At 39.2% G+C, this 14,834-nt stretch overlaps 1 protein-coding gene across 15 annotated transcripts in view; it reads right to left on the bottom strand.

The window, feature by feature from the left end:
• The window catches only part of ey (eyeless), a 2,912,801-nt gene that overhangs the window by 810,380 nt on the left and 2,087,587 nt on the right, over positions 1-14,834 (bottom strand). For all 15 annotated transcript variants that reach the window (XR_010947866.1, XR_010947867.1, XM_067758165.1 and 12 more), the window contains 3 exons: positions 6,365-6,538; positions 6,042-6,293; positions 5,547-5,982 (listed from right to left, as the gene is read on the bottom strand). Coding sequence is in view for 13 of the 15 variants with exons in the window: in XM_067758165.1 (XP_067614266.1) it covers positions 5,547-5,982; positions 6,042-6,293; positions 6,365-6,538 (862 nt within the window). In the remaining 2 variants the exon portion in view is untranslated. The remainder of the gene's footprint in view (positions 1-5,546; positions 5,983-6,041; positions 6,294-6,364; positions 6,539-14,834) is intronic.

Raw genomic sequence — 14,834 nt, 5'->3', positions numbered from 1 at the left:
ATTTGATACCCATATTGTACAAACGCATTCTAGAGTCACCCCTGGTCCACTTTTATAACGATATTCCGAAAAGGCGTCCACCTATAGAACTAAGGCCCACTCCCTTTTAAAACACTTATTAACACCTTTCGTTTGATACCCATATTTTACAAACGCATTCTAGAGTCAACCCTGGTCCACTTTTATAACGATATTCCGAAAAGGCGTCCACCTATAGAACTAAGGCACACTCCTTTTTAAAATACTCATTAACACCTTTCATTTGATACCCATATCGTACAAACAAATTCTAGAGTCGCGCCTGGTCCACCTTTATGGCGATATTTCGAAAAGGCGTCCACCTATAGAACTAAGGCCCACGCCCTTTTAAAATACTTATTAACACCTTTCGTTTGATACCCATATTGTACAAACGCATTCTAGAGTCACCCCTGGTCCACTTTTATAACGATATTCCGAAAAGGCGTCCACCTATAGAACTAAGGCCCACTCCCTTTTAAAACACTTATTAACACCTTTCGTTTGATACCCATATTGTACAAACGCATTCTAGAGTCAACCCTGGTCCACCTTTATAACGATATTCCGAAAAGGCGTCCACCTATAGAACTAAGGCCCACTCCCTTTTAAAACACTTATTAACACCTTTCGTTTGATACCCATATTGTACAAACGCATTCTAGAGTCACCCCTGGTCCACTTTTATAACGATATTCCGAAAAGGCGTCCACCTATAGAACTAAGGCCCACTCCCTTTTAAAACACTTATTAACACCTTTCGTTTGATACCCATATTTTACAAACGCATTCTAGAGTCAACCCTGGTCCACTTTTATAACGATATTCCGAAAAGGCGTCCACCTATAGAACTAAGGCACACTCCTTTTTAAAATACTCATTAACACCTTTCATTTGATACCCATATCGTACAAACAAATTCTAGAGTCGCGCCTGGTCCACCTTTATGGCGATATTTCGAAAAGGCGTCCACCTATAGAACTAAGGCCCACGCCCTTTTAAAATACTCATTAACACCTTTCATTTGATACCCATATTGTACAAACGCATTCTAGAGTCACCCCTGGTCCACTTTTATAACGATATTCCGAAAAGGCGTCCACCTATAGAACTAAGGCCCACTCCATTTTAAAACACTTATTAACACCTTTCGTTTGATACCCATATTGTACAAACGCATTCTAGAGTCAACCCTGGTCCACTTTTATAACGATATTCCGAAAAGGCGTCCACCTATAAAACTAAGGCCCACTCCCTTTTAATATACTCATTAACACCTTTCATTTGATACCCATATAGTACAAACAAATTCTAGAGTCACCCCTGGTCCACGTTTATGGCGATATCTCGAAAAGGCGTCCACACATAGAACTAAGGCCCACTCCTTTTTAAAATACTCATTAACACCTTTCATTTGATACCCATATCGTACAACCAAATTCTAGAGTCGCCCCTGGTCCACCCTTATGGCGATATTTCGAAAAGGCGTCCACCTATAGAACTAAGGCCCACGTCCTTTTAAGATACTCATTAACACCTTTCATTTGATACCCATATCGTACAAACAAATTCTAGAGTCACCCCTGGTCTACGTTTATGGCGATATCTCGAAAAGGCATCCACCTATAGAACTTAGGCCCACACCCTTTTAAAATACTCACTAACACCTTTCATTTGATACCCATATAGTACAAACAAATTCTAGAGTCACCCCTTGTCCACCTTTATGGCGATATTTCGAAAAGGCATCCACCTATAGAACTAAGGCCTACGCCCTTTTAAAATACTCATTAACACCTTTCATTTGATACCCATATCGTACAAACAAATTCTAGAGTCACCCCTGGTCCACGTTTATAGCGATATCTCGAAAAGGCGTCCACACATAGAACTAAGGCCCACTCCCTTTTAAAATACTCATTAACACCTTTCATTTGATACCCATATAGTACAAACAAATTCTAGAGTCACCCCTGGTCCACGTTTATGGCGATATATCGAAAAGGCGTCCACACATAGAACTAAGGCCCACTCCCTTTTAAAATACTCATTAATACCTTTCATTTGATACCCATATAGTACAAACAAATTCTAGAGTCACCCCTGGTCCACGTTTATGGCGATATCTCGAAAAGGCGTCCACACATAGAACTAAGGCCCACTCCTTTTTAAAATACTCATTAACACCTTTCAGTTGATACCCATATCGTACAAACAAATTCTAGAGTCGCCCCTGGTCCACCTTTATGGCGATATTTCGAAAAGGCGTCCACCTATAGAACTAAGGCCCACGTCCTTTTAAGATACTCATTAACACCTTTCATTTGATACCCATATCGTACAAACAAATCCTAGAGTCACCCCTGGTCCACGTTTATGGCGATATCTCGAAAAGGCATCCACCTGTAAAACTAAGGCCCACGCCCTTTTAAAATACTCATTAACACCTTTCATTTGATACCCATATCGTACAAACAAATAATAGAGTCACCCCTGGTCCACCTTTATGGCGATATTTCGAAAAGGCGTCCACCTATAGAACTAAGGCCCACACCCTTTTAAAATACTCATTAACACCTTTCATTTGATACCCATATCGTACAAACAAATTCTAGAGTAACCCCTGGTCCACCTTTATGGCGATATCTCGAAAAGGCGTCCACCTATAGAACTAAGGCACACGCCCTTTTAAAACACTTATTAACACCTTTCATTTGATACCCATATCGTACAAACAAATTCTAGAGTCACCCCTGGCCCACCTTTATGGCGATATTTCGAAAAGGCGTCCACCTATAGAACTAAGGCCTACGCCCTTTTAAAATACTCATTAACACCTTTCATTTGATACCCATATCGTACAAACAAATTCTAGAGTCACCCCTGGTCCACCTTTATGGCGATTTTTCGAAAAGGCGTCCACCTATAGAACTAAGGCCCACGCCCTTTTAAAAGACTCATTAACACCTTTCATTTGATACCCATATAGTACAAACAAATTCTAGAGTCACCCCTGGTCCACGTTTATGGCGATATCTCGAAAAGGCGTCCACCTATAGAACTAAGGCCAACGCCCTTTTAAAATACTCATTAACACCTTTCATTTGATACCCATATAGTACTAACAAATTCTAGAGTCACCCCTGGTCCACCTTTATGGCGATATTTCGAAAAGGCGTCCACCTATATAACTAAGGCCCACGCCCTTTTAAAATACTCATTAACACCTTTCATTTGATACCCATATCGTACAAACAAATTCTAGAGTCACCCCTGGTCCACCTTTATGGCGATATCTCGAAAAGGCGTCCACCTATAGAACTAAGGCCCACGCCCTTTTAAAATACTCATTAACACCTTTCTTTTGATACCCATATCGTACAAACAAATTCTAGAGTCGCCCCTGGTCCACCTTTATGGCGATATTTCGAAAAGGCGTCCACCTATAGAACTAAGGCCCACGTCCTTTTAAGATACTCATTAACACCTTTCGTTTGATACCCATATCGTACAAACAAATTCTAGAGTCACCCCTGGTCCACCTTTATGGCGATATCTCGAAAAGGCGTCCACCTATAGAACTAAGGCCCACGCCCTTTTAAAATACTCATTAACGCCTTTCATTTGATACCCATATTGTACAAACGCATTCTAGAGTCACCCCTGGTCCACTTTTATAACGATATTCCGAAAAGGCGTCCACCTATAGAACTAAGGCCCACTCCCTTTTAAAAAACTTATTAACACCTTTCGTTTGATACCCATATCGTACAAACAAATTCTAGAGTCTCCCCTGGTCCATCTTTATGGCGATATCTCGAAACGGCGTCCATCTATAGAACTTAGGCCCACGCACTTTTAAAATACTCATTAATACCTTTCTTTTGATACCTATATCGTACAAAATAAATTCTAGAGTCACCCCTGGTCCACCTTTATGGCGATATCTCGAAAAGGCGTCCACCTATAGAACTTAGGCCTACGCCCTTTTAAAATACTCATTAACACCTTTCATTTGATACCCATATTGTACAAACGCATTCTAGAGTCACCCCTGGTCCACTTTTATAACGATATTCCGAAAAGGCGTCCACCTATAGAACTAAGGCCCACTCCCTTTTAAAACACTTATTAACACCTTTCGCTTGATACCCATATCGTACAAACAAATTCTAGAGTCACCCCTGGTCCATCTTTATGGCCATATCTCGAAACGGCGTCCATCTATAGAACTTAGGCCCACGCCCTTTTAAAATACTCATTAATACCTTTCATTTGATACCCATATCGTACAAACAAATTCTAGAGTCACCCCTGGTCCACCTTTATGGCGATATCTCGAAAAGGCGTCCACCTATAGAACTAAGGCCTACGCCCTTTTAAAATACTCATTAACACCTTTCATTTGATACCCATATCGTACAAACAAATTCTAGAGTCAGGCCTGGTCCACCTTTATGGCGATATCCCTAAATGGCGTCCATCTATAGAACTATGGCCCACTTCCTCTTAAAATACTCTTTAATACCTTCCATTTGATACACATGTCATACAAACACATTCCAGGGTTACCCTAGGTTCTTTTTACAACATGGTGATTTTCCCTTACTTTGTCTCCACAGCTCTCAACTGAGTATGTAATGTTCGGTTACACCCGAACTTAGCCTTCCTTACTTGTTCTTTATTAATCTATCGGCCGAAGCAGCTCCTAGCCAGCAAACACTTTATTACTTACATACAAAGGAATAATGTGTGGGGCGGTACAGTCTTTTCGCGGAAAACAAATTTTTAAGACCCCTCTAATTTACGTACACTGGTTTTTTTGCAGGATGGCTTGACAGCGCCCTAGAGAGTGTTCCTTGGAAGTTTATTTCTGGGAAGTGGACCAGGGACCGACTTATTCGAACGAATTCTATTCCTGCTAGGATTTGACTGAAATTTTGTTTATATGTAGCCCGTTGCCTAGATTGTTATTTAATACATTTTTTTTTTGTCCGAGAAATGGACTATGGATCGACTGGGGCTGGGTAAAGAACAGGGATTGGTTGTGGGATTTGGGCTTGGACTTGGGCTAGGACTGTAACTGGAACTGGGAATAAGAGATGGAAAATAATAAGAAGAGCTACAGAGAAGAGAAAAGAGGGAAGGAGAAAAAGACTGAGATAGAATTAGGTTAATATTGAGAGGGATGATGGAGCGGGGTAAGACGTGTGGGAAAAGATGAAAAGGGAGAAAGAGACACAGAGAAAGAGGAATCCAAAGGAAGGCGTAAATAAAAGGATAAGGTAAACCAAAGAGAGGGCAAAGTAATGTCTGCCGGGTTTGCTAGTATTTTATGAAGTACAAGCTTAAGATTTTATACATCAATAACTGGGAAAAGTATAAATTCTAAGGGGTTAATCTCCAATAAGTGATTATGATGAGTTAAAATAAAATAGACTGCTGCAGAGTAGTTTACATTTTTAGATTTAAGAAGTTATCATAACATCCTTCTGATATGTTTTATTTTACATACGGATTTAGCTCACCTATATGTCTCACTTATGGACAAACTGGAGTGATGGTGTAGTGCAGGATAGATAGGCCCCAATGAGCTCGCAGAACCGCCATTATATTGTTGCCGCGGTGATAAAGTTGGAACAATAGAGCTGCTTACATTCGCTTGTGTGGAGTGGCCACTATTTGCCGCTAAGTAGTAAGTGTGTGGAGCTCCTTTGGAATGACATGAGCTAGTAACTGCATTAAATTCTAATATTTCAGTGTTGTTTTGTCCGGTAGAACAATCACTTCCATGGGTAATGTTTACATTCATAGAGCTGACACTCCTCTTGTTATATGATGGAGGATTTCCACCAAATCTGGAAGATGTAGGACCCGCTACTGGTACCACTGAATCATTAGACATATGTGATGGTGTAATTATGGCACCTGAAGTTGCTGATTCTGCTGAAGATGTCGAATAACCTAAAGACCGAGATATATACATATCTGCTAAATGATTCATCATCATATAATATAATTACTTTGGCTATGATTGTTCGGAGAGTTATTACTAGTGTTTCTAGATATACCAACGCTATTGGGGCTGTTGTTGGTAGTTGCTGGGGAACTTGCAGTAGAATTGGAGGTTAGCTGCTGGTTGCGTAATTTTTCTTCCCGTCTCCACTTAGCACGGCGATTTGAAAACCAAACTTGTATTCTCGCTTCTGGTAATCTTATCTTCCCTGCTAAACGTTCCCGAGCAAACACATCTGGATAATGGGTTCGTTCGAATTCTACAGAATGGAAACAAAACACACCACGTTTAAAAAAAAAAATATAAAGTTAGTTTTATATAAAGCATTACCTTTTTCTAAGCTATCTATTTGCTCATTTGTAAATGACGTGCGATTTCTTTGTAGTTTACGCTTAAGTACTAAGCGTGCTTGATCCACATCGTTTGCTCCAGTATTTGATATACTGCCATTAGAATTCTCACCTTCTGTTGAACCATTTTCATCTGAATGGTGGCCATCGAGTTCTGCAAAAAAATGTTGCTTAAGTAAAGACCTGTCCGTGAGCAAATTGCGCAACAATATACAAAACATTATTATGGGTTACGTAAAATAACATGTTTACTTTTTCCACATATGTATGTTTTAGAGCAACCTACATATACTTTATAACATGTACTGAATTACGAAAATATTGCCTTCAATTCATTTCTTATTTTGCATATTTTATATTTGACTTCTTTTTATATGTATTATTTGAGTTTTTAGTTCAATAATTTCAATTTTGTTTTTGACACCTGACAACTTGTTCTTTGCTCAAACAAGAAAGCTGGTGCAGAAAATTTGATCTAAATTGCTCTCATGATTCAATCACAAGAGGTTTGCTCAGCTGACAAACTTTTTGATAATTGCAGCCATTTTGCTCCCAAATCGAATTGACAACCATTAACTGTGTTGTTTCTTTGCTATTTTTCGAAATTTAAATTATTAGTATGTAGTAGAAATAGGAAGCAATCAGTTTACAAATATCCGATAAGTACTAAACTGCATAATTCCTTAGAACAATTTTTTTTAATTTTATGATGAATATATTGATCTACTAGTGTGGCTGAATATAGGTTAGGTTGAACTGGCCGGTCAATAAAGACCTCACATAGACTGAATGTGTGCATAGTGTTGTTGTGGCTGAACATAGGAAATTTTAGAATATTACGGACACAAAGGAATCGTGCACTTTCGTAAACCTATAAATATACAAAACCTAAACCAACGTCAAAAACTCGACTTGTAAATCGATTCACGTAAAAATGGCATTAGTAAATAATGGAGATGCCATAACGAAATGTACTCATTGAGCATATTAACTTATTCATTCCATATGTTCGGAACATTCGTCTCCATTCAAGACGGACCTCATGAGGTAGTATCAAACGAACGTAATCCGAATATTCAAAATTAAAGGCTTATCCGGAATACTTCCATGAATACTTAAACGGAAAAGAGCTTTCCGAAATTTCAGAATAGAAAGGTAAACACTCCCTTTTTAGTAGGGCCGTACAAAAGCTTAGCTCTTCTGTCAAAGTCAAGGCCGGGATATAAAGTTCTAAGTTCGGCTGAGTAGACGCCATGTCGCCTGTCAGTTCGAAATCGTTCTATCTCAAAATATGTTTTAATAATTTACCATTTCAGGATTTGTCACAAAAACGCCTCATATCAGAATTAGGTTGAAGAACGCCTTATCTCAGAATGCTTTTCATTAAGTCCCTCTTATGTCAAAATGCATTGAACTTATGCTCATATAGAGAGTTTTGGAAACAAATTTTGAGATAGTGTATTTTTGAACGAAATTCTTCAAACGAATTCTGAAAGAATGACCAAACCAACTTAACACCTTATCAATTCACGAAATATTTAGTAGAAAATTAATTATTTCCCCCCAAAACCTGTTGTCGTTTACAAATTTATTATCATTTCTAATATACTACTTAATGTACTTTTCTACAACAATTTTCGCTGAAGGGGACTGAAATATTACCTGTTTTCCGTACTTCGTAAAAGTAACCCGTCCAGATTTTTAAATTTGGGAGTGTCAAAGTACTGGCATAATTGGAGAACAAACCTCTAGTAATTGAATCATGGATTGCTATGGTTTAATTTTGAGCTGACTCGTGAAATAAAAAGTGGTGCAACTCAGAGCAAGAAAGTTTGTTATTAAACACAATTATGTGAAACATTTCAACCTAGCGTAAGCTAGAGCAGTTCAATAAATAGAACTAATATCTTCGAGTTCTTTCACTCCAGAAAAAGCAACATATAGAATTCCTACAACTGCCATTAAGATATTTCAAACACCTCTTTTTCTGAAGCAGTGTCAAACCAATTTTAAATTAATTGAGCCTTTCCGCTGTTTGTGTCAGAATTATAAATCTCACCATTTTACATTTGATATTTATGACTCAGTTTTCATCATTAAGAAAACTGTTGCTTCCTCCCTTAATAATTAATAAGTAGCTCTTCGGAGTCATACACATAACTATTCCAACACATAACTGTTCTTCACATCCAAAAAAAAAAAAAAACAGTATATATATATACAAATAAAAAATCTATCATAATTTTACAATGTCTTACATGTATTTTGCTTAAAACTGATGAGTCCTTCTCTGCATCTGAGCACTTTAAGCTGTCGATGCAAACAAATCCGTGCGTGATGCGGATACGCCCCTTGTGTCGGTTGGGCGGGCTTTGGTTGGTAATTCGTTGGGTTTATTATTATAACTATTACGATAATTGTTTCCAGCTAGTAGACCAGGGACCGACTGGGACTTTGCACGGTAGCGGGACGGAGACTGGAACTAGGACTAGGACTGGGACTGGCTTTATTCTGTCAGTTTGGCCGTTTAAACTTATATGACAGGTAAATTCTCTAAAATATTTAACTCATAATTTCCCGGGCTGGTTACGTGACTTTATTTTACGTTATGTTATTTTATTATTACAAGAAGCAAAGGTTAAAGTAAGAAAATCCCACAAAAGCGCATTCACATCTAGTTGTTGGTACAATAGAATTTTCGTGAATTTAGAAATGCACAGTTTTTAGAAACATATATTTTCTCAAACTTATGGAAAGGCGATGTGTTTTTCTAGAAACAGGAAAAGGAAGTATATAACAAGAGATCAGATCGAAAATTGACACTGATGGTTGCACAACGCTGAAACAGTTTGTCTCGAAACTAAATTTGACAAGGGATGACGGAAAATCTTTCCAATATACATCAATTACACGGGTCAACACAAAATTTGACTTTAACTTCAAAGCATTAAATTTCAATTCTTTAGGTCGTAATTTGACGAAAAAAAATATATGGCATGAAAAAGCCTTCTTTCCTATTTAGGAAACCTTGAACGAAATTTTTCAAAACCTGCGTTTTAAATTTTTACTTGAAAATGAAACAATTCAAATAAATATTTTCTAATATCGAAATAACTTACAAAAAAGTGGAAAATGATTTAAAAGTGTACACTTTTACTTTTATGTTCATAGGTATTATCCCTCAATAAACCCCAAATATAGTCTCCCATCATGTTTTCATTGGCCTTGATAACGTTGTTCGAAGAAGAGCCTAAAAGCTCTGCTTTACTCTTTGGTAAATTTAAATCTCTAATCAAATCATTAAAATCTTCAGTAGTGATGAAATGATGTTTTGGTTGTTCTAGTGTCGGTAAAAACTCCTTATCGGCATTGCTTTTATAAGAACTAAGTGATGATCTACTTTTCTGCGATAATTTTATCCGGTGGCTCTGGTACTGGTCGTGCCAGATCGTATGTGACTGGAGCAGAAAAAGATTCAAGATCAGGATATTCGATAGGTTTTGCATTTTTACCTCTACGTTGTAGCGAAGCTTTCCCTGTGCCCCGATGCTTCTTAATAAATTGCTGGGGTATACTCGCCGTGTCCAGGTTTCAGTACATTAAATTTATACTGTGGGGCCAAGTCCAAGTCGTACTTTATCTAACTTTAATTACACTTAAATTATATCTAAAACTTCATTTAAGTTAAATTTCATTCAACGTTATTCCTATTTGGTATCGGCGTGGGTAACGGTTCCCCGAGTCCCGTTGGTATGCCTGCTGGCGTGCTGGCTTATGTTGTTGTTACCTCTCATTTATATATTACCTATTTGTCTTATGCTTTGTATTGGCTAACGGTCCGCCACGTTTCGTTAGCGCGTGGTTATTGAACGCCTATGCTGGCGTTTGCCGCGACGTTGGCTGTCGTACCGAGTATGCAGTCACTGATGACGCTCGTTGATGACGCGTTGACGCTGGCGTCGCGGTTAGTATTTCGCCGCTGAGGACGTTCGATGATATTGTGTATGCCGCCACTGGGGACAATCGAAATGAAAGAGTATGCGGTCACTGAGGACGCTCGTTGTTAACGCGCTAACGTTGACGTCGCGGTTAGTATTTCGCCGCTGAGGATGCTCGATGATAACTTGTGTGCGGCTACTGGGGGCGCTGGAAATGAAAGAGTAAGCGGTCACTGAGGACGCTCGTTGATGACGCGTTGACGCTAGCGTCACTGCTAGTATTTCCCGCTGAGGACGCTCCATGATAATATGTATGCCGCCACTGGGGACGCCCATTGATAACGCTCGATTATAACTTGTGTGCGGCCACTGGGGCGCTCGAAATGAATGAGTAAGCGGGCGCTCGTCGATGACGTTGGCGTCGCGGTTGTCATTTCGCCGTTGAGGATACTCGACGATAATAGGTATGCGTCCACTGGGGACGCTCTTTGATGACGCGTTGATGTTGGCGTCGCGGTTGTTACTTCGCTGCTGAGGACGCTCGATGATAATATGCATGCGGCCACTGGGGCGCTCGTTGATGACGCGTTGGTGCTGGTGTTCGTATCTTTAACTTGATATGTTTATTGTGTGATCGTGTTGCTGTCTTCGTCAGCCTCATGTTGCGGTGCTAGTATCATATGTTGCTGACTTGTCTCAGTCGTATGTTGTGCGTTGCTATGACAATATTGGGTGTTGCTATGACAGTATGGTGTGGGCCAAATTTGTTGGCAATATTTGGTGCTCACATTCCCCTCGTCGCGGCCGTACCTCTGCTGGTATTCCCATCGCAAGAAGTCATGCCACGCCTTGGCTGCGTATGGTATCCTACCTCTTTCTCTTTAGGCCGCGACCCAAATGTATCGCCGATGCCAGCACTCCATGTCGGTGACTTGGTGGGTGACTTCTTGGGTTGCCAGTGCCACCATATACGAATGGTTGGCTACGTTGTGTGGTGCTAGTACCACGCGTTTCCCGAATAGATCTGTCTTCCGAAGCCATCGATGTAGACGCCGATAGCTCTCCTCGCACCTCCCGGGTTGAGCTAATTGCCGCACGACAAAGGGGCTGAGGGTGATGGTCTGCTCCCCATACTCGGCCTGTAGTCTATTATTGCGTCGGTCAGTGATCCCTCGAGCAACCGCAAGTCCACTTCGTACGGCGCGATTCCATCCGGTCCCGGTGGGTAGACTAGTTCTGGCTCGTTTGTTTGCCCTGGGATTGTGCTTTCGTCTGAGGAGAGTTCGATGGTCGGCGGTTTTTGCACCACGAGAGTCTCGGTTGTGGTAGGGTTGGAAGTATTTTCACTACGGATTGCCGCGTTGTCGTTGGCTTCGTCCTCCTCGTCACCTTCTGTCTCGTCACTGGAGTCGGTTGCGCTGGTGTCGGATGGGCTGCTGCAGGTGTCGGTTGAGCTGTTGCTTACACTGGTGGTATGCAGGCGGTCTTGTTGAGGGTTTTCCCCCTTCACGACGATTGCTTCATGTGCGCTGGTCCCCTCTACCGTTATCCTTCCTACTGTGCAGGTTGGAAATGGCTTTGGGGACTTACTGTGCGATTATGGACTCTGCCCAGGCTGTTGTGCGTGCGGCCGCTGCGAGCGGAGTGACTGTGCGTCTTACTTTTATTTCGGCGGCGGCCGTTTGTACGGCGGCTATACGTGCGGCTACTGCGTAGGTCGTAGCTGTGCGTCGAGCGTTTGCTTGCGTGATGCGTTCTTGTGCTGGCTTGGTATGTACTCCTGCGGTAGTGTTTGCCGCCGTGTTCGGTGCAGTGGCGGTAGCATCGCCGACGGTGGCGTACACTGGGGTTATGCGCCTGGCGGATGCGCAGACGGTGTGCGTGGCAGCGCTCCTACGTACGGTACGTTGAGTGTGGGTTAATTCCATATGGCGTATCGCTGCGTGAGTGGCGTCTTCGCGGGGTTACCCCCTTTATCCCCAAATCAAAATCCCCAAAATCAAAGTCCCATCATCAAAATCCCCAACACGAAATCCCCATTTTCTGTGTGAAAAACATTCAACTTAGGTTTAAAATCGTCGCGATTCTATTTGCAAATTAACACTTCAATATTGATGATTTCACAAATATTTAAGTGGAACATTAAAGAAAATACAGTGCATTGCAATAAATAAATACAATTAATATGAATTGATGATTTCACAAATATTTAATTGGAACATTAAAGAAAATACAGTGCATTGCAATAAATAAATACAATTAATACTGAAAAAAATTCTAAATTCATTGCATTGCAGATTCACACCGGAACATTTTTTTGTTTTTAAAAATTATAAATGCATATGTACATACATATATTTTTATGTATAAATTACATTACAAAACCCTGCCAGCAGTTTTCTGGTAATTTTATCGTCTGTCGACAAGAAGTAACGAATTCGATACATTTTGCAGTTAATAAGGCGATAGAAATTCATTTCACAAACAAAACTTATACTTTAATGGAAGTTTTTCTCCAAGAAGATATTTGGGCGATGGAGATCTGTAACGTTTTGAATTTTCCATTTTTCAATTATTTTGAGAACTTTTGCAGTTTGCTTTCGTAGTCTCCTTCTATTCAATAGCTATATTAATGATATTATGCTAATTTTGCGATATTTTCTCATCGTCGGCTCACTACCAGATCTAGGTTTTTCATTTAAATTTTTTTATATCCTTTCACAGTATTTTTAATAATAAATTAATTAATACATTAATATTAAATAAAATTAAATACTTATATTTAAGAATTCATGAGCTTAACACCGGCTTGTAATAACTGAATTTCAATTATTATGTTTTCTAAGAGAAACTGAAAATAAAGAAACATTTACTGGCACATTGCGATGGAACCATTTCGAAAACCGCCAACGTAATCATCATCAGGCAATTTTTCTAAGTTATCAAAAGTGCCTTTAACCACTAGGCTATACTGATGGTATTTGTTTTCATGCTTAATTCAGTTTTTCCTCATTTCTACACTAACAACACAATTGAGGCATTTTGTCTCTATATAAATTTGTGTGCCATGTAGATTTGTTTTTGTAAAGTTCGTCATCGTTGCGAATGAAAAGCTTTGTAAACTCAGGCACAGTTTTACATATTTATGTATGTTTGTTTAATGGTGTGTTCAGTTTATATTTATATTTAAGAATTCATGAGCTTAACACCGGCTTATAATAATTGAATTTCAATTATTATGTTTTCTAAGATAAACTGAAAAGAAAGAAACATTTACTGGCATATTGCGATGGAACCATTTCGAAAACCGCCGACATAATCGTCATCAGGCAATTTTGTAATGTTGTCAAAAGTTTCACCGGGAATAGAACCGTGAATCACATGGTGAAACTGCAGTTGCCTTTCACCACTAGGCTATCTTGCTGGTATTTGTTTTCATTCTTAATTCAGTTTTTTCTCATTTCTACACTAACAACACAATTGAGATATTTTGTCTCTATATTAATTTGTGTGCCATGTAGATTTGTTTTTGTAAAGTTCTTCTTTGTTGCGACTGAGAAGCCTTGTAAACTCGGGCACAGTTTTACATATTTATGTATGTTTGTTTAATGGTGTGTTCAGTTTATACTTATATTTAAGAATTCATGAGCTTAACACCGGCTTGTAATAATTGAATTTCAATTATTATGTTTTCTTGGAGAAACTGAAAAGAAAGAAACATTTACTGGCATACTGCGATGGAACCATTTCGAAAACCGCCAACGTAATTATCATCAGGCAATTTTGTAATGTTATCAAAGGTTTCACCGAGATTCAAACCGTGAATAACATGGTGAAATTGCAGTTGCCTATAACCACTAGGCTATCCTGCTGGTATTTGTTTTCATGCTTAATTCAGTTTTTTCTCACTTCTACACTAACAACACAATTGAGACATTTTGTCTCTATATTAATTTGTGTGCCATGTAGATTTGTTTTTGTAAAGTTCTTCTTCGTTGAGAATGAGAACCTTTGTATACTCGAGCTCAGTTTTACATATTTATGTATGTTTGTTTAATGGTGTGTTCAGTTTATACTTATATTTAAGAATTAATGAGCTTAACACCGGCTTGTAATAATTGAATTTCAATTATTAAGTTTTCTTAGAGAAACTGAAAAGAAAGAAACATTTACTGGCATACTGCGATGGAACCATTTCGAAAACCGCCAACGTAATCATCATCAGGCAATTTTGTAATGTTATCAAAGGTTTCACCGAGATTCGAACCGTGAATAACATGGTGAAATTGCAGTTGCCTGTAACCACTAGGCTATCCTGCTGGTATTTGTTTTCATGCTTAATTCAGTTTTTTCTCACTTCTACACTAACAACACAATTGAGACATTTTGTCTCTATATTAATTTGTGTGCCATGTAGATTTGTTTTTGTAAAGTTCTTCTTCGTTGCGAATGAGAAGCTTTGTAAACTCGGGCTCAGTTAACACACCATTAAACAAACATACATAAAATTAA

Source organism: Eurosta solidaginis, chromosome X (genome assembly GCF_040869045.1).
Source record: "Eurosta solidaginis isolate ZX-2024a chromosome X, ASM4086904v1, whole genome shotgun sequence".
NCBI classification, from domain to species: domain Eukaryota; kingdom Metazoa; phylum Arthropoda; class Insecta; order Diptera; family Tephritidae; genus Eurosta; species Eurosta solidaginis.
The sequence above is the reverse complement of the archived record's forward strand: the minus strand, read 5'-3'. Positions and strand labels throughout refer to the sequence as shown.